Below are 27331 nucleotides of genomic sequence, written 5' to 3'. Positions count from 1 at the left end.
TATTTCTGTCTTAGTTTTTTTGCTGCAACAGGCATACTCCTGTTAAATGCTTCTATTTAATAAAAATTACCTCTTTCAGCAGAAAATCTTCTATTGGAAAAGTTCTGGTCACTTGTAATGAGAGATGCCAGTGTATTGTAGAAAACTATTTCAAAGAGAGTGGTTTGGAGTAGCAAAGACTGAAGCTTGGAAATCTGGTTTACTGAGACCCCGTTTTTGGTTTCCCAAACACAGCTTCTCCCTCTTCTACTACCTACTAAGACAGAAAAGTCAGATTGACTGTATAGTCGTGCAGACTCTCCAGCTAAATTATTGGAGAGATTTAAATCTATTTTACAAGAATCAATGCTGCTAAAATTATACAGTTTCGTTCTGCCTTGGAAACAAGTAGAAAGCTCATATGTTCCTGTCTGAAGTCAGCTAAAACTTATGCCAGCTCATTGATAAATTGTCTACAGTCCTTTCTATTCTGCTCACTCAGACACCTTCCTTCCATGATTTACAAAAGCCACCTAACACATATAAACAGTGTGCATGCATAGGTAGCCCTCTGTAGTTGATACTGATTTTTTTGCTCATGAACAAGGATTTAGAGTCATCTCATCATCTAGCAGGCTCGTTCAGTTGAAACAGGGATTTAAATCTTCCTAATATATTCAACATATTAAATATATATTCTCCTTTTCTCTTAACAAAGCAAGCATTTCTCACAGGTTTTAATTTAAAACTCATGCCATCCACAACATTCTTTTCACCCCCTTTCTTATACTTAAGCCCTGAAGTCACCCTATCTGTTAAAAAACAAAGGAACAGCATTTTTAACAGTTTTGATTACTTACACTTCCTTGCTGCAACTGCTAGGAAATGAACATTAATGGATCAATGTCAGTATGTATGGAGGTTCGTGAAGGTCTGATTGCTCAGCTGTTCCTTGTACTAATAGAGCCATTAATATTAAATAGGATTAACCCATGAAATTTAGGCCTTACTTCTGCAATACTTAGAAACTAGTGATAGCTTCTACACAAACTTGTGACTATATGAGGCTATTATGTTTTTGTTTTGTTTCGGTTTGGGTTTTTTTGTGGTGTGGTTTTTTTGTGTGTTTTTTTTGTGGGGGGGGGGGGTTTGTGTGTGTGTTTTTTTGGTTTTTTTGACAAGCATAGACACCCCTTGACCACAAGGATCCTCAGAAATTTGAAAGCTTCCATTGCTAGGCAACACACAACTTTTTATCCCCTATCTCAAGTCACAGTACCTTAAACATATTTTACAAGTTTCACATCCTTTCAAAAGAAACAAAATTCCTTCACATGGATTTAGTCAGGAGGGAAGTGTCTGTCTGGTTATGATTTCAAATGTCTTTCAAATAAGTGTGAGATCCAAATCAATGCAAAATCCAACATTTAGGGATGTCTTCTAAATTTTTTACACTCTCTAAGGGTTATAGACTCCATAAAGTGAATAAGATTTTTTCAGACGTTCAGCAGTCTCCATCTCTGGCTAGCAGAGCTGTAAATAACCAAAGAATAATACTTTCTATATTTTAAAAGAAGTAAATTATTGCTTTTATAAAACCATATTAAAAAACTCTCAACAGAAGTGCTTTGTGCCAACTGTTAAGGAGAGAGTGTGGAAGAGCATGCTCCAGAAGAGAAAGAGCCTGGCCTCTCCTATAGGGAGTCTCATTTCATAAACAGTTTCTTTGCCACAAGTCATGCCTTCAAAGCAATGACCCATAATAGCCAAAAGCACTTGGTTTCCTTTCATTACAGAAAGGGCATGTGCCTCAAAGTATAGAGATTTCCCAGGCACCCACTCTTGTGACACCCAAGCGTGAATTTTGGTGCTCTAATAGCTACAGAGGTGCTCCCAAAGAGTGAACAAGAAGTCAGATGAACATCTCCTTTGCTAAACAACATGAATATTTGGTCCTGGGCAATGTTTCAAAACATTCTAGTATTTATTTATTTCTTAACTCCAAAAATGTACTTAGGGTGCCCTCTAGGCCAAAATGCTACACAATATTTACAACATGTTCTTACAAACACCAATTCTATCCAGCTTGATTAATTTTGATAAAACTCTCTTGCCCTGAAATCCTCTGATTTCCCTGAAATCATCCCCTAAGAAACAACCTGAGTAAACAGATAAATCTGTGCTGGGACTTGCATGCTAATAAGCTTACACTATCAGGCCAAAGAGAAAAGAGTGTTTCAGAGCTAAAGGTCCACAATGTCTGAGCTTCAGACTCTCCATTTAAAATCCACAGACTTCTAATTTAATTTGGAAATGTCAGTCTGAATCACTCTGCCTGAACTTGCCAGACAAGGACTTATATAAGTGTGAAGAGAGAGACAGTATCTTGGATATATGGGATTTAATAAAGATTAATCAGATAGGTCTACTTAATTAGATTGCAACTAACAAACAAGACAAGGAATTTAAGTAGAAGTCATTGTAGCCTACAGAGAAAGATTTGGTACTCTGTGGGAAATAGGGCAGCTAATGCATCACTAGCTGTAATTTTCTAGTGATTTTTGAGACTAGCTCTGTGTAAAGCCATGTCCTGCAGGAATTCAGCTGTAGCAAACTGGTAACACCTATGTATGTCCTTCCTGTCTGGATGAGAGAAAGGTATTCCTGCTCCCACCTATCATCTCAGCTTTCAGGCTGGAGCTGCAGGTCAGTAAGTCCTTACACTGCAAATTTCAGCTACAAAAGGAACAAGAAACTCCAGATCGGAAGTTTCCTCTCAGCCTATACCATGAAACAACACATCTCTGCACTGCTTAGAGGGAAACCTGCAAGTACATAGTCATTTCTGAAATTTCCCCAAGGACTGCAGTTAGCACTGAAGAATAGCTCTCAGTTTACTGGCTGTTATTTGTATCCTTCATTTAACCATGCATTCCCATTCTAGATATTTTGTAGAACAAAAAGCAGAAAAAAAAGTAATACTAAAAATTTCAAATGTCAAAAACAGAAAAGGCTTTCCAAAATGGGAACATTTTACACATAGCTAAAGAATCAATGGAGGTTTTACAAATATCCATTTTACAAATATCCAAGACACTTTAAAGAACCTTTCCAATGCTCAAAAAGAGTCCAAATTAATAGATCAAAAGTGTAATTTATGTTGAATACCCCAGACCATTATTTTCCCATTTACAGTATATTGTTGTTTATGTAACACTGTATACAAGATACTTTATCAGCTTTCATAAACACCTGTTATTGAATACTGCAGAAGCTAATAAAGAATGGAAGAATTTAGTATTTTAAAGATTTGTAGGATTTTGTGGTGACCTTTAACTGAAATGATCTCATTTTATACCCTGCACTTTCTTTATGCATTTACATTTGTTCAGCATGGATGAAAAGGATGCCTTAAAATTACTGCCAACAGACTGGTTGGCTTTTATTCACCCTGTTTTCACTATATGTGGGTGTAAAATACCTCAGAGGTGTCAACTAGGGGAACTTCAGGTCTACTGATCTAGCTTCACAACTGTTAGTTTGATTTCTCGAAATGTAGGTTATGTGACTGAATAGCACTTCATGGCATTATTACTCCATAAAATAATGGAAGTTGCATGCTTAATGGGGGTTAAAAGATAAGATACATCTCAAAATGGATCCATGGTTTGAAATACATTGAGCTGCAGAGATGAGCATGAGCAAATTCAAAGGGACTGAGGCACCATGGCTTTGCCCTCTCTCAGATTTTCGCAGTCTTGTCTGACTTATATGGTGTGTAAGCACTGTGGACTAAGCAAAGTGAGTGAACAGGTGAACAGATGGAAGGAGACCTGGTCTGGATTCATATTATGCTGAATGAGAGATTAAAAGGTATCAGCAATGCCCTGCATCCTGTAAACAGCTCTAGAAAAATACTCCAAGCTGAAAAAGGAAAAGGGATTTGATATGCAGTTTTATAACACTGCTTACATATGTGCAGTTCACATGCTTTTCATGCTTGGTCTGAACCTAACAGTTCAGACCAGGAAACAGGACATAAACCACTAGGTAATACTGTACTTATTTTTAATATATAGCTATTACTTAAAGCAAGACATACAGAATAAGAAGTTAGTACCCAGAAATGACATGATATGGTGTACAATCTTCACTCATCCAACTATCTGCAAATGGCTTCATGATTTAGTTCAAAAACTTGGTATACAAAAGCACCACACCTACAAAATGAAAAGTAAGTTCAGAGCATTTAAAAATATTTCTCATTAAGTGTTTACATATATTCCAACACCTTTTGTACTATAATAAAAACAAGAACAATATTGGAGTACATATGTTTCTTTTAACCACTTATTTTATTTATAGTCCTCACAAGGAATTACCCTGATAACAGAATTTGCACACAGACTGTATCATTCTGACTTTCTATCCAGGCAAAGCATTTCTGGAAGCATTTAGTTACTTCAGGAGCTATCTGAATCATTGTTATTAAACTCTTTCCTTTCTCTTCCCTGACAGTATGCTGTTGTGGTTTTGGTGACACATTAATTGCTCTTTCTCTGTGATTTCCTTCCAGTGAAGTGGCTGCACTGTCTCACTGGCCTGCTGCCATTTCAGGGATGCCAAGACCTTGATCCTCACCTCAGGTGCCCGGCTCCTCAGCCACTAACCGTAACTGGCTGGTCCTTAGGATGTTTCAAATCCCAATTCCTCCAGAATCAGACTTTTTTACTCTTGTCCAGCTAAGCAATTCCACATGACTTAACAGAGATTTTCTTTTTAAAATTGCTTTCATTAAGGTAGGAAAACAAACATCAAGCATATCACCACCATTGGTGGTGAAATGGCTGAAATGCAGCTGATCCAGCAGCTTAAATTCATTGACTGTGAATGCTTGTCCTCAGTATTTTCAAAAGCTTTCTGTCTTGCATTTCCAACAATTATTTGCCTTTTGCCATTCTCTAACTAGGCAATACTTCATTTTTATCTGCAGTCCACTTATGATTAATGGCTCAAGTTTGGTTCATGTATTAGGTCACAGACTTCAAACATCGTACTTGGATGTTTACTCTCCTGCCTATCTTCCCTACATGCTGTTATAATTTTTTCTTACTCTTGCTGAGCAAAACATAGTTATAAGACACTAACAGATCCTGATTTTCTATAAACATTGGAGTAACAATGTTCTGAAATACCAGACCTTCTCCTATGCTTTGAATTGGACATAAAGAAAAAGGATGAAACTAAAGCCATTGTTTCTTTAAAAAAATCTTACTTAGCCATGGGGTTGAACTGAAAAGGGTCCAAAAGGAAAGCTGAAAGCAGTCAAAAAAATCCAAAGACAAGAACCTCACAACATTAAAGAACACTTTTATCTTGGTTGTCTAATGAAATACAGCCAGTGTGTTTACTGTGCCCACTGCTTCTACAGCCTGATAAAATATCAAAAACTATTCAGTCTGCAACTAGGGGAAAAAAAACACTGAAATTTGAAAAAGTTTCAAAGATTAATACATTTGTTCAAGTTTTTGAAGGTCCAGCAGTAGCAACCAGGTGCCCAGTCAGCACAGCTCTGAGCCAGATGTAGAGCTGGCTGTCTCTGCCCTGGGGAGGCACAACTAGGTACTCAAGAGAAGTGATTTTCAGAGGAGGAGGGCGGAGGAATCATTAGGGAGCCTCATTATATAAATGAATGAAGGGACAGGAAGAACACATGGCTGGAGGTGCTGTGTTGTCATACTGTAAATAAACCACATAGTCAATCAACACTTGCTTAACCAAATTAAGAGAACTCACTTAAGGGAAAATTTCTAAACTGCAAATAGTTGTATTGTTTAGAGAATATTCACATACTCATGACGAGTTTAAAACAAAGTGTCCTTTTAGTTTTCAAATTACCTGTACAAGCCTGTTGTCTAAGCACATATTCATTTTATTGCATATCCTTTAATTTTTATTCTAGAGAACATTTTCTTGGTAACTATAGCATGTGCTTGTTTTTATAGTATATACTTGTTTTTGTTTTCCATCTTCTTGGCAACAGCATCTAAAAAGCACTCTTTTTAATCATCATTGTACTTTTTCTTAGCTGTGAACCATAAGTCCTCAATAAATTACCCCAAATCAGCTCTGATTTGACAGGTGCTAGTTGTCACTACAGTAATAGGCAGCCTATTTCCATGTCTTTATTTAAATTCACAGACACTTGCTAGTGCTGCATATAAACATCTTAATTCCTCTTGTGTTCCTGATTTCTAAATGATACCTGCACTTAGTTTGTCTTTTTTCCTTTTGTGTTCAAATCTCAGGAAATGGGCTTTTTCAAATCTATTAATAGATCTTTCAGCCTAACTGAACATCTTATGTCCTACCTGGCTTTTATTTTTCTCCAAATTCCAACCACTGTCAACAGAGGAAGCAAATCTGTACATCATTCTTTCTTCTTACTCGCCTTTACCAGACAATGTAGTATGTGTCACTCAAATAACTTCTACAACATTTTCAGCCTATTTCTAAATAAACCTAAGATTTGATTGTTCAGCCTAAATCGCTGTGAAAAGTCTTCTCCATTTGATTTCATTTTGTGGCTACATGTAAATACTGATGACACACATATAGAATCTAATCCTAAAGAGTACGTGGACATATGCTGAACTCCACTCTCATTAACACCTAGCTGGGCTGGTGGGACAGACCCTGGCTGTCAGGCCCTGCCCTGACAGGCCCCCATGGGGATGCCCCACTGCCACCAGCCCCAAGGGAGCTCTGCAATATCTGCTCTGCCAGGAGAGAAATGAGGATGCATCTACCACAGACTAAGGATGGTTTTTCCTTTCTCCTGTACTTGCAAACAGCATTTGTCAGGAAGCCTTCCAGAACAGATAAATCTGGTGGGAAAAACTCACAATATCCAGTTTTAACCCATATTATTAGAAATGTGGCAGCTGGTGGGGTCCTATGAAGAGAGGAGGGTCAGGCGAGAGTTGTGGTCAATGGGACAGAGTCTAGTTGGAAGCCTGTATCTAGTGGAGTCCCTCAGGGGTCAGTACTGGGACCAGTACTATTCAATATATTCATCAGAGACCTGGGTGAGGGAACAGAGTGCAATGTCAGCAAGTTTGCTAATGACACTAAACTGGGAGGAGCGGCTGACACACCAGAAGGCTGTGCTGCCATTCAGCAAGACCTAGACAGGCTGGAGAGTTGGGCCGGGAGAAATTTAATGAAATACAACATGGGCAAGTGTAGTTTTGCATCTGAGAAAGAACAACCCCATGTACCAGTACAGGTTGGGGGCTCACCTGCTGGAGAGCAGTGTAGGTGAAAGGGACCTGGGGGTCCTGCTGGACAGGATGATGACCATGAGCCAGCAATGTGCCCTTGTAGCCAAGAAGGCCAATGGCATCCTGGGGTGTATTAGAAAGGGTGTGGTTAGTAGGTCAAGAGAGGTTCTCCTCCCCCTCTATTCTGCATTGGTGAGGCCGCATCTGGAGTATTGTGTCCAGTTCTGAGCCCCTCAGTTCAAGAAGGACAGGGAACTGCTTGAGAGAGTCCAGTGCAGAGCCACAGAAATTATTAAGGGAATGGAACATCTCCCTTATGAGGAAAGGCTGAGGGAGCTGGATCTGTTTAGCTTGGAGGACATTGAGAGGCGACCTCAGTAATGTTCACAAATACACAAAGGGCAAGTGTCAGGAGGACAGAGCCAGGCTCTTCTCAATTATAATTATGTCCAATGTTAGGACAAGGGGCAACAGGTGCAAGCTGGAGTATAGGAAGTTTCCGTGAAAAGTAAGGAAAAACTTTTCCACTGTGAGGGTGACAGAGCACTGGAACAGGCTGCCCAGAGAGGTTGTGGAGTCTCCTTCTCTGGAGACACTAAAAACCTGTCTGGCACATTCCTGTGTGACCTAGTCCAGGGGGTCCTGCTCTGGCAGGGGGGTTGGACTAGATGATTTTTCAAGGTCCCTTCCAATCCCTTAGTATTCTGTGATTCTGCGAGTCTGTGATTTAAGCCTGGATGCCAAGTTGTATTTTGCTTTGCTACTCTGGTAATTCCAGAAGAATTATCTGCAGCTGATGGTGGTATTTAAAAACTTTGCTTTGTGCTCTTAAGCAAAATAGACATCGTTGTTTTGAGAAGGAAAAAAAAAAAAAAAAGGTAGCGTTTGCCCCAAGCAAACCCTCATAATTTTTTTTTTTCCCAGCTCCTTGCAACTTGAGAGCTTCCCTGGCCATTTCTGGCCATGCAGTCACATTTTCCAGTTCTGCCTGATAACTTCAAGCAAGATAACTTCAATTTGAGTGATCATTAAATATGTGTAACGTAAAGTAACATAAAGAACAATCTGCTCTAAAGTGGTCTTTACTTTTTTTTCTTCAGATGCAGATACTTCCTTATTTCATCGCCCTAAAATACAATATGCTAAACAAACAGCTTTCTCCTGAATAGCCAGCCTGCAAGATGCAGTTACCATCACTATTCCAGGTACTATATGCTTTTGTCCACAGACTAAGAACCGCATCTAATAAAAACTATATAAAGATATGATACTCTTCAAAAGCACTGAATACAGACTGCCTTTGAAGAAAAAGTTTCTGAATATATCAGCAACACTATAAAATTTAAAATTAAAAATAGCATAAAACTGAATACCAGATTTCTCTCATTCACATTTCCTATCTCCAACCAAGACCATTAAAATGGGCAAAGAGATAAGACAGCTTACTCTCAGCATCCTAAAAAGTACAATTTTCAACAGTGAAGTGTTAAGAGACTCTTTTTTAACACATCTTAGAGCTCTTCCACACTCTCCTAAGTACCTGCAACATCAAGGAGCTGATATGAACTCTGGTCTTTTAGCATCAGGCCTTCCTTGTAGCAAAAATTAGGCCAGGATGTATCTCTCTACAGCTGTGGGGGTCTTCAACTAAACAGTATATACACAGATGGAAATCATAGCTGTGATACTTGAAAAACCTGTGTGGTGCTTCCTTCATAGAATAGTAGTTCCTCGACTGTTTGGGTTTTTGTATTAATGAGGCTTTTACAGCATTAGAAATTATTAAATCAAATGAAAAATGAATAGACAACTGAAGCTGAAGGCGATCTTCTCACCACATATCCCTGAATTCCTCTCCTTATCCTCCTCCTCGATTTCTAAAAAGAAATCAATCCCAGGGGATTGGCTAGGCAGGGACAGTCTGGGCTGCCCTTAAAGACAATACACCAACTTATGCTTTGGGCAGGAGCCAGAACTGTTGCAATTTGCAATAAGCCATAAACAAGATGCTTATCAAGCCAGAAGATAAGTATTCCTTGTTTTGCTGATATCTCTACACACAACACTACAGTATTGTTATTTATATCCTGTAACATCTTCATCATTTATCACTTTCCATCTCTGCTGCAGATCCAGGACTTAATCTATTAGGAACATCTGCAGGTCCATAGGCATCCTAGGAGAAAATTTTTTGCAGTAATGAAAAGTAATACTTTTCTGGGGGGGGAAAAAAAAAGGAAAATATTTATTTTGCTCTGACCTCTTCACTTTCTCTCACAATCACTTTCCAAATAAAAGCCTGCTCTCCTGTGTCTTTAGACCTCCCAATTACGTCCTCAATTAAAAAGGTTTATTTTTGCTCAAGCAGAGTTGTGAGATGTAATATTTCATTGCTTTATTGTGTGACAAAGTGGCTTTTTTTCCCTGAGACTACGGTCAGTGATGCAGTCAATTCTGCTGACTCATCTCCCCAGCCAGAGAAGGTGGATGCTACCAAACCCACCTAAGAAGAATGAACAATCCTTGGTACACAGATGGGATACCATGTAGGAAAATGCCTTAGAACAGAAGAAGCCAAAAAGAAAACCCCTCAGGGCACTGAAAGCAGGAAGAAGGTAGGGTTGAAGCATGTTTTTTAATTGAAATTTATGTACAAACTTTTTACCTGTAGTGCTATATAACAGACTACCCTATGAGAGTACAGTGGTAATAGAATTATTTGTTGTTGTTGTTATTTTACAGATAGAACAAAAACTGCGCAGCTGGATTTGGTTGAAGAGGGAAAAGCAAAGTAGGGAGTAATGAAAAGTGAATATCTAGATATTGGACATTAAAGAAAAAGTTTAAAATTAAATTACAAATTTCTGTAACTGGAAAAAGGTGACTATGTGTAGAAGTACCAAATTGCATGTATCACTTGTATTGGTTATTAACCACGAACTAGAGCTGCTCATTTACTCAGGCCATTCCACCATTCCCCACTAGGTTGAGCTCCACGCAGTACCATGTAGAAGAACAAAACCAGGCACACATTTGGGGCCACAAACTAATTTCTCATTGCTCATGGCATTTCAACATTTTGGCTAAAGACATGCAAAAATATAGTCTGTATAATAAGCATAGGCATATGTATTATTGGAAATACAATGAAAAACATATCCAGAGAAAATCTCCTTTCTCATTAGTTGCTGTTGCTGCCTTAGTGAGATGACGCCCCAGGCCAAAGTAAAAGGGCAGCACAGGGATGTTTCAGGCACCTCCCTACTAGAGACTTGCTCTAGGAATCCACAGTACCCTCATGGCAGGGGGTCTAGAGGCTTCTGTTCTCCACATTTCTCCCTGAACTGCAGCATCAGCCTTGTCCTACCACATTTAGGCCTCTCCTAGTCCAGATCTACTGTGCCTTTCAGAAAAAAAAGTTATCAGGGACCAGATCCTAGTGCATTAGCAGCACAGAGCAGCCAGTTCTGCTGCCCTGCTGAGAACTGCCTTGCTGTAACTCCCTTGTGGCGTACTGCCGCAGAGTATCTACCTGCCTCACTTACTGCAGATAGAAGTATCCCTATGCCTGCTACCAGAAGTGCTGTCTGGCATGGACAACATCCAGATAAGGTGTAACTATTCTGAAGCACCAGGTAGGTCGCTGACAGCTTTGCACTATCTCCTCGGCTGTTTGATGCTCTGGGCACTCTGTGATTCAGCACTGCCTGCTCCCTCCGCTCAGAACCAGAGCAAGTGCTGGGTGGTGAGGAGCACACAGCTGCTGTGAAACCAGGTGCTTTTTCTGAGCCAGTGTAACACTCCAGCTGAGCTCAAAGCTGCATTTTGGACAGATAATTAAATATAATCCTCCTTTAATGAAAATTATTATTAATCTTCCATCCTGAAGCTACATCAATATTTATGAACTAATTTTAACATTAATCCTTGTTAAACTTGGAGAATACATCTTTGAAGGCAGATTTCTATCTGTGTTAACTAAATACATTGGCTTGTGACTTGAGTACTGCAGATATTTCTATACTTCTACTTTTATAAATGAAGGAAATAGCATTCCTAAAGAAGTTAATATTTTCTTTGACAGAAAATACAAGGACTGCTTCTCACTTCTTTATGAGGAAATTGGCCAAAATAAAATTGTTCCAGAAACCATTTCTGTTTTGATTTCACTTTGAATTACTTTATCCATAGTGCTGACCATAGATAAGGATTTTGCACTAAGAAGTTTTGGATGGCTTAGTTGTTTTATTAGAGAGTCAGCTATGACTTCAGATCTTCTCTTGCCAGAGCAAGAAAATAAAGATTTTTCATGGCCAAGAAAGGTATCTCTAATAGATAATGTCTGAAATAGCCCTCTGCTGTGTCCTTCAGCTCTCCTCCAAACCACTTTGCCATGTATTATGTTATAAACTTCTATATTTTGAGCCTAAATTTCCAAATGTTTTTACTGATTTTATAAAAAACATATTATTTACTTAATTCCAGTTTGATTAAGTGGCTTGCTTTTTCTCACAGACTGCAACTTTTTCCTTTACACATTTTTGTAATGTTAAAAAAAAAAAAAAAGGGCTCATAAAAGCAATATTAAAGCAATTAAAACACCTTATTTAGGTATATATTTAAATAACTCCAAGAACTGGATTCCAAATCCTACATAGTAACTCTAGACGATGTCCTAGATGCAATGACATCGTGGTGTTTTTTTTTTCTGCTCTATATTTAGATAGTCTTTTTAACTGTCCTTTTGTCTTGGAAAAAGGGAGATGGGCTTAACTCCCACCAGTGACTGATCAGCTGCTACTGTCAGTCCTGAGGTCAGGTGTATCACCTGGTTTTCACAAAACCAGCACGTAGCTCAGCTGAGCAGCAGATGGACAAGGGTGTATAAGGATCATGCATACACGTGAGCTGAGACAGATGGCCTGAAGAGTGTTATTCCGTGGGGTGCAGATAGATTCCTCCAGGAGATGCTGTGTTAAGAGGTAGAAGGGCACAAGTGATATATTGAACTTCACTATTCTGAAAAAACAGGACTGAAGACCTGAGAAGTGAAAAGAGTGGCTTGCCATCCTGTGGCTCCACAGTTATTGTTCCCTGCATGCTGGGGAGGTAGCCTGCTGGCTTACATGATTGCTTTGGGCACACAAAAACACTGCTCTTTGTAGCTCTCTGAAAAATATTTAAATCTTCTACTCATTTTGTCTGAAGCAGTCTTGTGCACTGTGGATGGCAGGAATTACAAGATAACACTTTAAAAGTCACATTATGATAGCTAAATTATTTATAAACACCAAACACTAAGGAAGCTGGGTAGAGCTAAACCTTCAGACATAATTTCGTGCCAGGGCACAGAATACTGATCATGAGTTTGTTAATCTGCAATAGACTGCAGCAGTATTTTGCCTCCACTGGGGTCCACCTTTTAATATCTATCATATGGTTATTTTTATCTATAGAACTCAAAAGATTTTTCCTACTACTTAACTAACCAATTAACACAGTGAGAGGTTTTCTACCTAGTTTGCTAAGGCACACAGATGATCAGTTAGCTAGCTGTTCAGCATAACATACAATCATTGTAGCACAGGGAGTATAGTCTATCTGCCCTCATTTTTATTCATTTGCTGAAACTGTTCACTGTTCCTCCCACCAGAACCAATCTGGAGACAATTTTTATTTTCTTTAGAAATATTCTGCTTGCTTTGGGAACTAAATATTGGTGGAAAAGGCTGTAAAATATCATGTTGACCAACACATTGTTTTCTCCATCCTGCCTCAAAAAAGCAACCTTTTGCAAAGTAGCATGTATCCTGCTTTTATTTGCTTATTCCTTTTGGGAATTCTGAGTTGTTTTGAGAGTGAAGGGGAATTTGTAGGCAAGGGGGGCTATATTCTCAAGTGTGGTCAAAAAACCTCAGACGGTCTCATTTTATAGTATTCTGTTTATACTGTTCCTTTCTATTTCATTAAATTAAATGGCAATTATCGTCTTCTACTCATTCAGGTTCTTTAGAACAGGAGCAAAATTACTAGGTACTAATCACTAGCACCCTTAGTCATTAGCTGCTGAATAGAAATGGGTATTCTTCCACCTGCTCTTGACCCTTATTTCAAAACACAGCTCCTTTTTCCTGAGAACTAAGCAAGGTATTTCCTACAGAATGGGGGTGAGAGAAAAAGAGAGGGTCAGAGAGAAATCACTATGCAGAACAGGCACCCTTTTGGTGCCATTGTAGTTTCTCCTCTTCTGAAAGCAGAAAGATTCTTTCTTGCTTACTAATTTTCATGACAGACGAGAAAATAAAGTTTACTTTCACAAGTGCTTTATATTAAAAGTCTTAAAAATCCACCTTCACTACCAAAGAAAGTACAAACCCCAGCCCTGGAGAGGAAATCACTAAATAGAAGACATGCAGGATACAGAAACACAGAAGTTAACTAAACAACAAGGATTTATAAAGAGATTCACAGCCCTTAGCCTGTGAACAGAGCTCGCTGAAGCATGCATTGTTGTCTGCTATTTCTATATGGATTCTTGAAGTGTGTGCTGTTGGAGAAGTTTCTAGTAATGTCTGAGCGACTTGGCTACCATCTGTCATGTGTTTTTCTTTCATTCTTTTCCCACAGGACAATATGCGATGTAATGTTTTGGTTCAGTCACTTTTGTTTGTTATTTCTTTATGTTGCTATATGTTTGTACTGGAGAAGTCTGAGTCAAAGAAGTTGGGCTTTTAGTAGGAAAAGGGTAATGCTTTGATGGTCACCAGTCCCTGGAGAAGCTAGCCATTACTAAGTAAGATAATTACTGCTAGAACATTAAATTTGTAATTATTTTTTTTTCAGTTTAATGGAGATGTGGAAAATTTATCTGGATGATTCATCAGCTACCGGATCCAGAAGTGGAGGGAGCCTGTGGCAAAAGTTTGGTGCTCGTTCAGAAATTCAGAAGATTCACCCTCACAAAGAGGTTTTTGGGGCTTACATTTCTGAACTAGAAAACTGTGAGTTGTTGTCTAGATAGATCCATCACATTTAAGCAGGATTTATAATGAAGTAGGATATCACAATGTTCCTTGCTGGCTTTATTGCTAGTTGCAGATATCAGGACATTAATAAAGTTTTTTCCTCTTACTAAGCTTAGGATTGGATTTGACAGTAATCATGGATCCTTATAGGAAGCCTTTTAGGCTACATGTCAATCAGGCCTGCCAGTGGATACAGGCCAGTTCCTGGGCAAGTGACACAGCCTATTTGGTGTCTAAGGCCCTTTGGAAGGAGCTGTGCCCAGTCTGCAATTAAGTAGGACTGATCTTCAGCATGACAAGAATCTGGAAACCTTTTGTTTCTCTCTGTTTCATTCACATCTGTGATGACCTCTCCATACCCTTTCCAAGGGCATAGGCCTGATGTAGGTCTTGAGTCTCTTTGCAATGATTGGATAGTAATGCAACACATTGCCACTGGTGCTAGTATTCCTGGGGAAGCTTGACACCAGAAGTCTGTCTTTGGAGCCATTCAAACCCAAAATAAAAAGGCAAGTGATCTGCAATGGACTAGGTAAAGTCTGTATTCCCTATATTCCCAAGTACCCTTGGTTAAAGACTGCAGGCAAGTGGGATCATTTCACCTGGCAGACTTCCATTTCCCATTCCCCACAGCTGGTAGATCACAGACTTCATCAAGTGAAGGAGGACAAGCAGCAGTCACTGGTGCGACTTTCTCACAGCATCAGGTCATCAACAGCAGGTGCAGAACACTTGCATGAGGAGTCCCACATTTGAGGTCCCACATAGGGGGAATCCACACTGCCCCAGAAGACTGACAGCATATCATTTTTATAGACCACTTCACCTCAGTAACCATGATGGGAGCTGTTGCCCTTTGGCGGCCCTGACCCCTGTCATTGAGAGTGCCAGTTCATGTTCAGGTCTTGCAACACGAACCTGAGCATCATCCCTTTAAAGTGAGCTGCCTACCCAGGCATGTGGCTGGATGCCAGAAGGTGGGAGTGAAACACAGTAGCTCCATAAATTCCTAGAGAAGCACATAACTTCAACTGCTCACTATTTTACTGATTGAATCAACAGCTAATTCCCAAAAGGCACATACAGAAATAAAAGGCTTCCACAAAAAAAACCAAAACAAAACACAACAACAAAAAAACCCCAATCAAGTAAATAAATTATAATTTTAAAACAAACAAACAAAACCCCAACAAACCAAAACCACAACAGAACAAACAATCAAACAAAAAAAAACACGGAGGAGGAATTTTTAACAAGACCTTCTCATTATGAGGAAGACAGAAAAACTCCCAGGGCAACTGCAAGCCACTGCCTTGGCAGAGCAGGCTGCAGTGCACAGACCCAGTGTGCCAGGAGGCAGGACGCCCGGAGGCACGGCTCACTGGGGTAGGATGGTGGCATGGGGACATGTGGTGACTTGCCCCAGGGTGATCCAGCTCTGGCCTTAGGGTTTTTAAACTAACAGGACCTTATTCCTACTTTGAGCAAAACAGCCCTTTTGCCATCTCCCCAGCAATTTCTTCATACAGCTGCTAGAAAACTTGCAGGCAGGCAGGCAGGCAGACGGGCAGGCAGACAGGCAGACAGACAGACAGGCGGGCAGGCAGGCACACAGGCAGGCAGGCAGGAAGACAGGCAGACAGGCAGACAGGAGACAGGCAGACAGGAGACAGGCAGGCAGGCAGGCAGGCAGGCAGGAGACAGGCAGGCAGGAAGGCAGACAGGCAGACAGGAGACAGGCAGACAGGAGACAGGCAGGCAGGCAGACAGGCAGGCAGGCAGGCAGGCAGACAGGAGACAGGCAGGCAGGAGACAGGCAGACAGGCAGGCAGACAGGCAGACAGGAGACAGGCAGACAGGAGACAGGCAGGCAGGCAGACAGGCAGGCAGGCAGACAGGAGACAGGCAGGCAGGAGACAGGCAGGCAGGCAGATAGGAGACAGGCAGACAGACAGGCAGGCAGACAGACAGGCAGACAGGAGACAGGCAGACAGGAGACAGGCAGGCAGACAGGCAGGCAGGCAGGCAGACAGGAGGCAGGCAGACAGGAGACAGGCAGGCAGGCAGGCAGATAGGAGACAGGCAGGCAGGAGACAGGCAGACAGACAGACAGGCAGGCCGGCAGGCAGGCAGGAGACAGGCAGGCAGGAGACAGGCAGGCAGACAGGCAGGCAGGCAGGAGACAGGCAGGCAGGCAGGCAGGCAGGAGACAGGCAGGCAGGAGACAGGCAGGCAGGAGACAGGCAGGCAGGCAGGCAGACAGGCAGACAGGAGACAGGCAGACAGGAGACAGGCAGGCAGACAGGCAGGCAGGCAGGAGACAGGCAGGCAGGAGACAGGCAGGCAGACAGGCAGACAGGAGACAGGCAGACAGGAGACAGGCAGGCAGGCAGGCAGGCAGGCAGGCAGGCAGGAGACAGGCAGGCAGGAGACAGGCAGGCAGACAGGCAGGCAGACAGGCAGACAGGAGACAGGCAGACAGGAGACAGGCAGGCAGGCAGACAGGCAGGCAGGCAGGCAGGCAGACAGGAGACAGGCAGGCAGGAGACAGGCAGGCAGACAGGCAGATAGGAGACAGGCAGACAGACAGGCAGGCAGGCACACAGGCAGACAGGCAGACAGGAGACAGGCAGACAGGAGACAGGCAGGCAGACAGGCAGGCAGGCAGGCAGACAGGAGGCAGGCAGACAGGAGACAGGCAGGCAGGAGACAGGCAGGCAGGAGACAGGCAGGCAGGCAGGCAGACAGGCAGGCAGGCAGGCAGGAGACAGGCAGACAGACAGACAGGCAGGCCGGCAGGCAGGCAGGAGACAGGCAGGCAGGAGACAGGCAGGCAGACAGGCAGGCAGGCCGGCAGGCAGGCAGGAGACAGGCAGGCAGGAGACAGGCAGGCAGACAGGCAGGCAGGCAGGAGACAGGCAGGCAGGAGACAGGCAGGCAGGAGACAGGCAGGCAGACAGGCAGACAGGAGACAGGCAGACAGGAGACAGGCAGGCAGGCAGGAGACAGGCAGGCAGGAGACAGGCAGGCAGGCAGGCAGGCAGACAGGCAGACAGGAGACAGGCAGACAGGAGACAGGCAGGCAGACAGGCAGGCAGGCAGGAGACAGGCAGGCAGGAGACAGGCAGGCAGACAGGCAGACAGGAGACAGGCAGACAGGAGACAGGCAGGCAGGCAGGCAGGCAGGCAGGAGACAGGCAGGCAGGCAGGCAGGCAGGTAGGCAGGCAGACAGGAGGCAGGCAGACAGGAGACAGGCAGACAGGAGACAGGCAGGCAGGCAGGAGACAGGCAGGCAGGAGACAGGCAGGCAGGAGACAGGCAGACAGGAGACAGGCAGGCAGGAGACAGGCAGGCAGGTAGACAGACAGGCAGACAGGCAGACAGGAGACAGGCAGACAGGAGACAGGCAGACAGGAGACAGGCAGGCAGGCAGGCAGGCAGGAGACAGGCAGGCAGGTAGACAGACAGGCAGACAGGCAGACAGGAGACAGGCAGACAGGAGACAGGCAGACAGGAGACAGGCAGGCAGGCAGGCAGGAGACAGGCAGGCAGGAGACAGGCAGGCAGGAGACAGGCAGGCAGGCAGGCAGGCAGGAGACAGGCAGGCAGGAGACAGGCAGACAGGAGACAGGCAGACAGGAGACAGGCAGGCAGGCAGGCAGGAGACAGGCAGGCAGGAGACAGGCAGACAGACAGATAGGCAGGAGACAGGCAGACAGACAGACAGACAGACAGACAGACAGGCAGGCAGGCAGGCAGGAGACAGACAGACAGACAGGCAGACAGACAGGCAGGCAGGCAGGCAGGCAGGACCGCCCGTACTGCGCCTGCGCGCGCCGCCAACCCCGCCCCCGGCCCCGCCCCACTGAGGGCAAACCTCATTGTCCCGCCCCTTGCCCGGGAGCAGCGTCTGCGCACGCGCCCCCCTGCGCCCTCCCGTTGTTTTTTCCGCCGGCGGGGGGCGGGGACAACTGTCACTTTCCTCGGCTCCCATTGGCCGGCAGCCGGGCCGGGGCGGGTGCGCGCGCAGCCCGCTGCCCGCCTCCTCCTCCCGACCCTGGCGGCGGCTCCGGGGCTGGAGCCCCTGCCCGCCTCCCCCTGCCCGCCTCCAGCCTCCCCTGCCCCCTGCCCGCCTCTCCCTGCCCGCCTCCAGCCTCCCCGTGCCCCCTGCCCCCTCCCGGCGCCCCCACGCCGAGACGTCCCGCCCCGGGCGGGGAAGGAGCCGCGGCCCCGCGGGCAGGCGCAGCGGCGTTACCTTTCGGTATGTTGGTGGCGATTGGCTCTGCTCTCCTCCCCTCCCCTCCCCTCGAAAGCTCCAGGGGCCGCAGCGGGAGACCGACCCCCGGCTTCGGGAGGTCGGGGGCCGGCCAGTCCCCCCGCCTGCTCCCCCTGCCCGCCGGGAGAGCCGCTGGCCATGGCGCGGCGGGGCGGCCTTGCCGCGGCGGGGCTGCGCGGCCCCGGGGCCTGTGCGAGCCGAGCGCCTCGGGGTGCCCTGCGGCGGCTGCTCCTTTCTCCCCCGGCCTCGCGGTGCCGGCGGGAGACGCGGCGGTGGGCAGGCAAGCCGCAGCCCCCCCGAGCGCTCCGCTGTCGCGGGAGGTGAAGCGCTGGTGGCTGCGGGAGTGCCCGCTCCCAGCCGGAGCCTCCCTGCCCAGTTGCCAGTAACTTTCTTCCTTGGGGACAGTGCAGCCTGCCCGCGTCTCGGCGGGGCGGTGGCGGCGGGGGCTGCTCGGTGTGGCCACGGTGCCCAGCGGCGGCTGCGCGGGCCCCGGGGCTGCGGTGGGCGCTGGCGGTGCCGCCGCGGGGTGGTCGCTGCCCCTGCTGCTGCTGCTGCTGCTGCTGCTGTTCGCGGGGCTGTTGCTCGGCGCGGTGTGCGCGGTCTTCTGGCCACGGGAGCGTTGAACACCTACCCCAAACCAGAGCGATCCTCTGGTTTGTAGAGCGGAGCGTGATGGGGGGGCTGGTGTGCACGTGCAGAGCGGCTGCTGCGGGAATCCTCGCTGGTTGAAGTGCAGTGTTCTGTGTGCTTGTCGCTGGGCTTTCCTCCGTTCCCTGCCAGCAACACTCTGCGTGAGTGTTGTTTTGAAAAACTTTCCCTGATTATGTTGGGTTTGAAATTCAACAGCAGCAAGACTTGTGCATTCCCAAATACTTCTTCTGGCTCTTATAAACTATAAAAATTAGAGTTTGTTTGGTTTTTTTTTTTTGTCTTGATTTTTTGTCTGTTTTCTTTTGGGTTTTGGTTGGGTTTTTTTAAAACCCTTTAAAAATTATTCAGAATTCTACGATTTCTGCCCTGTTCCAGCATAAATTCTTTGAACATTAGGTTATGAGACATTTGATTTAGTTGCTTAGAATATTTGCCTGTTGAGTTGACACGAATATCTAAATACTTTCCTGTCTTGGCTGACAAAGACAGTGCTAGAATCTGAAGCTGTGAATCTGTTGCTGTGATCTGGCTCCTTATAAAAGCAGTATTTTTTAAATAAAAGGTTTCTGCTTGTTTGAGTATTTGAGTATGTAGTTTACCAGATAGGTCTAATATTCCATAATCTGCTTCTTCATGTGTATTGTTTAGCACGTGCACTGTGTTTTCCAGTATTTTATCCACAAAATTCTGTTCACTGCCCAGATTCAGTCAAGTAATTGGACGTATGTCTTGACTTAGCTTTGCTGTTAGTCAAAATCAGCAAGACTATATGTTAGTTTGCTGATTGGTCCCACTGAAATGCATAATAGAATAGGTAAGGGCACCTCTGCAAGTAATTTGTATATCCACATCCCAGGAGGCAGAGTTTCCTGGGAAAATAAAGCATTCAATAGTAGTAGGAAGGTCATTAAAAACTTCACCCTAAGCCATGTTTTATGGCTAGCTTTAGACTAGTCCTATGTTAAGTTTCCATAAACTTTCTTCTCAATGTAGGCTTTGAAAGGAAGGAAGGATTTTGTGTCTTTTCCCCACCCCCAAACCTCCTGTACTTCTTGCAGTGTTGTGAAGTTTCTTTTGCCTCTCCCTCCACACCCACCTTTGAGGGATTCCACTGCTTCTCATTTTATATCTGATCCACAAAATTCTGAGTAACATCTGTGTCACACAGCATTCTTGTGGATCGTGTAGTAAGATCTAGTACAAGACTTCATGTCCTGTTTTGTGTGATGGCACAGGGACAGGAGAGGCTCTGTAAAACCGAGTCTCTCTTGCACAGTTGCATTTCTCAGCGCATAAATCTGTGTCCAAACCTTTGCAAGTTTAGTAGGTACTGCACGGTGATATTTCTGTGTGGGCATTTGATTTTGTGATACTTATTCCTGACTAATTTAGTTTGTCTTGCAGGGACTGAAAACACTATTTGAGAAAACAGCAAAATGAGTAGTCGTCGGAAACGTGCACCTCCATCAAAAATAGATGAGGAGGAGAAGAAAAAGCTTTGCTGGAATATGCATGAAGACCGGAGAAATGAGGTGATAACAATAGATGATGAGATTACTAATGAGGACCATGTTCCAGGTCCAAGCAGCTCTGCATCCTTCATTGTTATAAATGATGAGAACACTGATGAAAATCTCATTCAAAAAGAAGGCAATGGCTCAAAATCTGTGAAGTTTTTGACAGTTAATGATGAAGATGATGTTTATTCCATCTTGACTCCAGTGTCAGTACAGCTGAATATTATAGTCTTGCCGTACCATGAAGATGGGCCCTGGAAGGCTTTGTTGGGAGAATTTGCTCTTCATCTTCCTTCAGAGCAAATTCTAACAGACGAATTCCATGAAAGGAGCTTTACTTTGAAAGGAGACCCTGATGATCAGCTGCAGGTCTGTGTTCATGAAAGAAGTGAAGAAGAATACAGTAATGAAACAAAAGAATACCTGGGTGCTTATGAACAACATGTTTTGGTGCAATCAACTTTAGGTGGTGAAATATTGGAAGGCTTGAGATGGTTACAAAAGAAAAAGATAATTGGACTTTATCAAAGACCTAGAGAGGTTCAAGCTTTAAAGGTATGGGTTCATATTTGTTTTGCATTTAAAAAAATCTTTTTAGTTAAAAATAGAAAATAAAAATCTCTGAGCAATTAAGTCTGGCAGCTACCACATATTTTTATAATGTCATTTACATAAGCATATTGAAACTATGTTAATGTTTTCAGTGTTTTTTTTTCTTAGAAAAATATTTTTACTGTTGCACTGCTAGTAATGTGTTATCTAGAGGAATCAAAGAAGCTCTTAGCAGCAGTGTATATCATATGTTGATTTTAGTAGATTTACTATATCTGTCTACATCTGCTAACTTTCAAAGAACTGTATTCTTGTTATTCTATCAGTTAGTTAAGTGATTAACTGTATAACCATTTCACAGGTTGGAATTTACCTTCTGGAAGCTGGGCTAAGTAAGCCAGAGTTTCTGAGTGATGGAGGTGGAAGACCCAAGAAAGCTAATCAGCTAATTCAGAAACTCATGGAGAAGTTCTATAGTTTTTTAATTCCAGGTAATGCAATTGAATGTTGATAATGTACATTTTGATGTGGCATATATACAGTCTTGATTCTACAGCAATGGATGCCATGTGAATAACTAAGTAAAACACAGAGTGCAGAAAATATAAATAAATGGTGGTTAATGTGTTTGAAGGTCACTCCCATTCCTACAAAGGCATGTGCAGCTTAATGTATTCGTAGTGCTTTGGTAAATACAGTGATTGGTGAGATGGTATCATCAACAACCTTTAAATGTATTATTCAGCATAACAGATGAAGAATAACTCAAAGCTTGCAAGTTAACTAGGCAATGAAGTGGAGTATTAGTATAAATTCATTATAGATAAATATAAAGTGATGCAGAAGAAAAAAATCCTTACTTCACATTCTACAAAAATGGTGGCCTTTTTGCTAACAGTTGTAACTAGGGTTGTAGTTCCAAAGGTAGGTGTATAGCTAAGTAAATATGTCAACTTAATGCTCAGTGTTCATCAAACCAAATCAAAGATAAGGAATTGTCCTGAAAATATTAGGGAAAAAACCAGGATCATTAAACATCAATGTAAGGTCACACTGTCCATTATTCTGTACTCCAAATTCAGAAATAAAGCCTATCACAGAAATGGAAAATACTTGGGATGGCGGACCCCAGATGGTCACACCCTGTGAAACCAGATACATTTTCTGACAGTTTTTCAGAATGTACTTTTTGATGTGGCATAAAATAATAATATAGTCCTGATTCTGCACCAATGAACATATTTCTCGAGAAGCGTAAAGTGATTTCCATTTCTAACAGTTGAGTCTCTGAATTTCACCTGGTTTTAAGAAAAATTAATTCAAATTTTTGCAAAACAGCATGAAATGATGTACTTTAATGCTTGTCAATATCCATCTAAAATGAACTCTGTTACACGACAGTGTTCCAGGATGAGGCCTCTTGTTCTCCCCATTGGTGAGCAAATTCTTGTGTTGAAGTTGCACACAAGGATTTACACAAATAAGGGACATTATGTCCCTGTCCCTATGTTTAATTTTTAAATATATCTTTTCCTCAAATGTGCTCATCCCACTAATGTCCTTCTAGATGCCTCTTTCACTTTAAAGCTATTACTCCTCGCCCTATTACTATATGCCCTGTAAAAAACCCCTCCCCAGAATTCCTGTAGGCCCCTTCAGGTACTGGAAGGCCACTATAAGGTCTCCCCAGAATCTTCTCTTCTCCAGGCTGAATAGCTCCAGCTCTCTCAGCCTGTCTTCACAGGAGAGGTGCTCCAGCCTTCTGATCACCTTGGTGGCCCTTCTATGGACCTGCTTCAAGAGCTCCATGTCCTTCTCATGTGGGGGGCTCCAGAACTGGGTAAGGTGCTCTAGGTGGGGTCTCAGGAGAGCAGTGTAGAGGGGCGGAATCCCTTCCCTTGACCTGCTGGCCATGCGTCTTTGGCTGCAGCCCAGGATACAATTGTCTTTTCTGGGCTGCAGGTGCACATTGCTGGCTCATGTTGAGCTTTTCATCAACACCAGCAAGTCCTTTTCCTCAGAGCTTTTCTTAATCCGTTCTCTGCCTAACCTATAGTTTTGCTTGGGATTGCTCCAATCCAGGTGCAGGACCTTGCACTTGGCTTTATTGAACTTCATGTGGTTGGCATGAGCCCACCTCTAAAGCCTGTCAAGGTCCTTCTGGCTGGCCTCCCTCCCTCCAGTGTGTCAACCAGAAGCTTCAAGAATTTTTTAATCACTTCTTTGAGAAACTTGTTTGCAGAGATTTCTTTTGTTTGCTTTAACAAATAACTGGTTTTGTAATACCTTGTACCCTGTATCTGCTGTATAACACTACATGGTACCTCAGGCATGGGTCATTTATAGATCCTGCTTTCTTCATACGAAAAAACCCATAGTCTTTCTAATTATTATTTTTTTATAAGGCTAAAATGTCTGTTTAATTACTATTTGTATATTTGGTTTAGTGTTGGGTCCTGTGCTTGGGTCACTGCAACCCCATGCAATGCTACAGGCTTGGGGAAGAGTGGCTGAAAAGCTGCCCAGAGGAAAAGGACTTGAGGGTGTTGGTTGATAGCCAGCTGAATATGAGCCAGCAGTGTGGCTAGGAAGGCCAATGGCATCCTGGCTTGTATCAGAAATAGTGTAGCCAGGAGAACTAGGGACATGACTGTTGGCACTGGTGGGGCTGCACTTCTAATTCTGTGTTCAGTTTGGAGCACCTCACTACAAAAAGCACATTGAGGTTCTGGAGTATGTCCAAAGAACAAAACTGGTGAAGGGTCTAGAGCACAAGTCTTATGAGGAACAGCTGAGGGAACTTGGGTTGCTCAGTCTAGAGAAAAGGAGGCTGTGGGGAGATCTTATCACTCTCTACAACTATCTTACAGGAGGTTGTAGTGAGGTGGGGGGGTTGGTCTCTTCTGCCATGTAACAAATGATAGGACAAGAGAAAATGGCATCAACTTGCAGCAGAGAAGGTTTAGATTAGACATTAGGAAAAACTTCTTCAGCAGAAGGATTGTCAGGCATGGGAACAGACTGCCCAGGGAAGTGGTGTACTTGCCATCCCTGGAGTCATTTAAAAGATGTGTAGATGTGATGCTTAGGGACATGGTTCAGTGGTGGACTCAGTAGTGTCCTAGCTTAACAGTTGGACTTGATGGTCCTAAAAGTCATTTCCAACCAAAACAATTCTAGGATTCTGTAATGTCATGTAACACTAGTATGACAGAGTAGTATGGCAATAGCATTTACCATAAACTGTTCTCCTTCAATTTTCTTAAGAAGAATAAATTATTTGTCCAAAGAAGAGCTTTTTTCATATTTGCATAGCATTTTTTAAATACCAAATACAAAGGAACAATTTTTCTATGAATCTAGAATAATGGGGGAAAATACTACATTTTTGTTGATGTAGATGTTCTTACACATCAATCTGGAAACTGCCCTACAGATAAAAGTGAAAAATTCTACTGCAACTGCAATAGCAAAACTTCAGTTCAGTCATTGAAGGAATTAAGTAGAATACTTTATCATAAAATCAAATCAGAGAAACTAAATTTTTAGATAGTACAATGCAATCTGTTTATCAAAGTTAAAAAATATTAAGATGAAAGCTATATAATTGGATGACATGTTGAAATGTTTGAAAATATAATTTGTATTCACTGTTTAGTAAGTAACTAACAGAGAGCTAAACTTCTTTAGTATCCTTTTAGAAGTCCCTGTAGCACACAGAACCATTTAATCAGAAAAAAAAGGGATTGAGAGAATGAACAAATCAAGAAAGGTATGGAAAAAACATCCAATTGTAGGAAAAAAAGGAAGTACTTTAAAGTATATTGTGATCTTTGCTCCCCTATAAAATTCTGGGTAGACTTAATTTATATAGAATCAATTTATTATGCTCCAAAATGTGTGATTTGGAAACTGGTATTTTAGCAAGTATAATGATAGGTGTCATTATAGATCAACCTAATTGATCAAAGTTATACTCTGCAATTGCTCAGAGTTCTCTGTTCTTTCCATGAAGTGAGGAATGTGTGTGAGAGGGTCCCTTGGCAGGGTTTGTGTAATTAAAGCTGCATGCTCTACTAGGTGCTTTTCAGCAGCCCCACATGTGTATTCCGGTTGCCTTTTTTACATTAAAAGTCTTTATATATACAGTTTAGGTGAATTTATAGAAGCTGAATGGCTTTCAGGATTCTCTTCTTCCCTGTGAAGGACTGGAATGGTTCCATTGGGTTAGAGCAGGGCACTGATGGCTACCATACATAGGCACATCATTTTCTGCTGTTTGTTTTGGAAACCATTCTTCACCCTCACTATTCCTTTGAATGAAAGAAAGCTTTTATTTCCTGTGAAAAGGAATCCTAATAGCAGTCCCCAAACCTTATTTTAAGATTAAGTGGTCCTGTGTTTGTGTCAGGTACATCTCCTCTTTGTTAGCATGAAGTATTAAATATAATTAGATAATTTTTATAATTGTGTCTGCCATTATCTGTTTTCTCTTTTTATCAGTATGGTATTCTAGTTTTAAGTATACCTAAAGGTTACTTTGTGCTGAAATTGCTGGCCTTGGCTGGCTTCTAAATTATTATTTTTTTTGAGAGAAATTCTAGAAGGTGGCTTTATCTCTAACACTAGTAAGGGTTAGTGTCTTTCTTTGAACACTGCAATTGTACAGTTGCTTCTAGGTAAGTACTAACAACTGTTTTATTGTTACCAATGTTTTTAGTTTGACACCTAATGCACTGTTAAAACTTGTCCTCCAAATCTTTTGTTCCCTCATCTTGCGGTAGTTTCCTGAAATGCTGACTATTGAATGTATAAATGTACAAATTCTATGTACAAATCCTTGGCAACCCACTGTTTTTCCTCTTTCTATAGTATTGTTGACCCATGTTAACATTTAAATCTGAAATGTGAGTTATTTCTGGTTCTGTATCTGTCGGAAATATTTAGTGGAAGGTTTCTACTGAATAAATAAGGCCTTATTTTTCTACCCTTAAGTTCTTGAGGAAGGGCTTTGCTAATTATGTGTACCTCTATGATTGCTACAGCATGTTCATCTTTCAGGGAAGTAGTGCTCATTGTTTCCTGCTGCTGCTAGCTGAGTCAGGTGCAGTCATGATGTATATTTAAATGTAGTCTTTCTTCACTTGCTTTCATATGTTAAATAAATGTGTTGCTGCAAGGTTTACTGGTATGGTGACCAAAGTTGATTGACAGTGCTTATCTTCAATGACTTGGTGTATGCAGATGAGCTGGATGAAGATGAGGAAGAATCTGATGTGGAACTGGAGAGACAAAATATTGAAGAGCTTTATGACTTTGTTAGGCACACCCATCAGCAGGATATCCAGTTACTGAGAGAGGATGTGCAGCATCCTGCGTTAATTCCTATTCTGAGGCCATACCAAAGTGAGGCTGTAAACTGGATGCTTCACCGAGAGAACCTCTCAAGCACTCCAGGCAGTGGCAAGTATACGGTCTGGAAAACTTGTGTAACTGAAGAAAGTAGTACCATGCTGTCAGCATTAATGTTTTTTTGCTGTTTGGTTAAAAGCTTTTATAGTTATTTCATTACTAATTTTATTAAAGTTGTTGCTTGGGTAGTACAATAAATGATAAATTAAACTTTTCTGAACAGCAGTTAATGGATCTTGCTGGTCATGAAACACTGGAGGTAGACATCTGCTTTTTGCCTCTAAATGTCACAGTAAGGCTGAGCAACTCTTAAGCAGTGTGCTGTTTATAGAGAAACTTCATCATAGTAACATGAAGTCTCTCTCCATAGAAAATGCACTGCACTTCTTATGGCGAGAGGTCATCACTCTGGATGGAGTAAAAATCTACTACAATCCATTTACTGGCTGGTATGTTTTTAGAGTTACCTCTTTCTGAGAACACCTTAAAGTCGTACTTTATGAAAAAGTTACTGGGAGCTTTTATCTGGAGGGTATAAGATAATCCATAACTGTCATTTCTCAGTTAGCAACTAAATAATTACAACAGTAATATCTTTAATTTGGGGGGGGGAGGGGGAAGCAAACTGGAGTATA

General features: G+C 42.8%; 1 protein-coding gene across 10 annotated transcripts in view; it reads left to right on the top strand.

Moving 5' to 3' along the window:
- The first annotated feature begins 18404 nt into the window (after positions 1 to 18404).
- Positions 18405 to 27331, top strand: part of SHPRH (SNF2 histone linker PHD RING helicase) — a 57175-nt gene continuing 48248 nt past the window's right edge. For 4 of the 10 annotated variants that reach the window (XR_007888897.1, XR_007888896.1, XM_051613421.1 and 1 more), the window contains exons 1-5: positions 18407 to 18549; positions 20620 to 21287; positions 21646 to 21775; positions 26529 to 26747; positions 27067 to 27145. Coding sequence is in view for 7 of the 10 variants with exons in the window: in XM_051613421.1 (XP_051469381.1) it covers positions 20652 to 21287; positions 21646 to 21775; positions 26529 to 26747; positions 27067 to 27145 (1064 nt within the window). In the remaining 3 variants the exon portion in view is untranslated. Of the gene's footprint in view, positions 18550 to 19281; positions 19356 to 20619; positions 21288 to 21645; positions 21776 to 22991; positions 23125 to 26528; positions 26748 to 27066; positions 27146 to 27331 lie in introns of those variants that run through there. The other 6 variants (XR_007888898.1, XM_051613423.1, XM_051613424.1 and 3 more) reach the window with 4 other exon arrangements.

Source organism: Apus apus, chromosome 3, assembly GCF_020740795.1.
Source record: "Apus apus isolate bApuApu2 chromosome 3, bApuApu2.pri.cur, whole genome shotgun sequence".
NCBI classification, from domain to species: domain Eukaryota; kingdom Metazoa; phylum Chordata; class Aves; order Apodiformes; family Apodidae; genus Apus; species Apus apus.
This window is presented reverse-complemented; position numbering and strand designations above follow the sequence as displayed.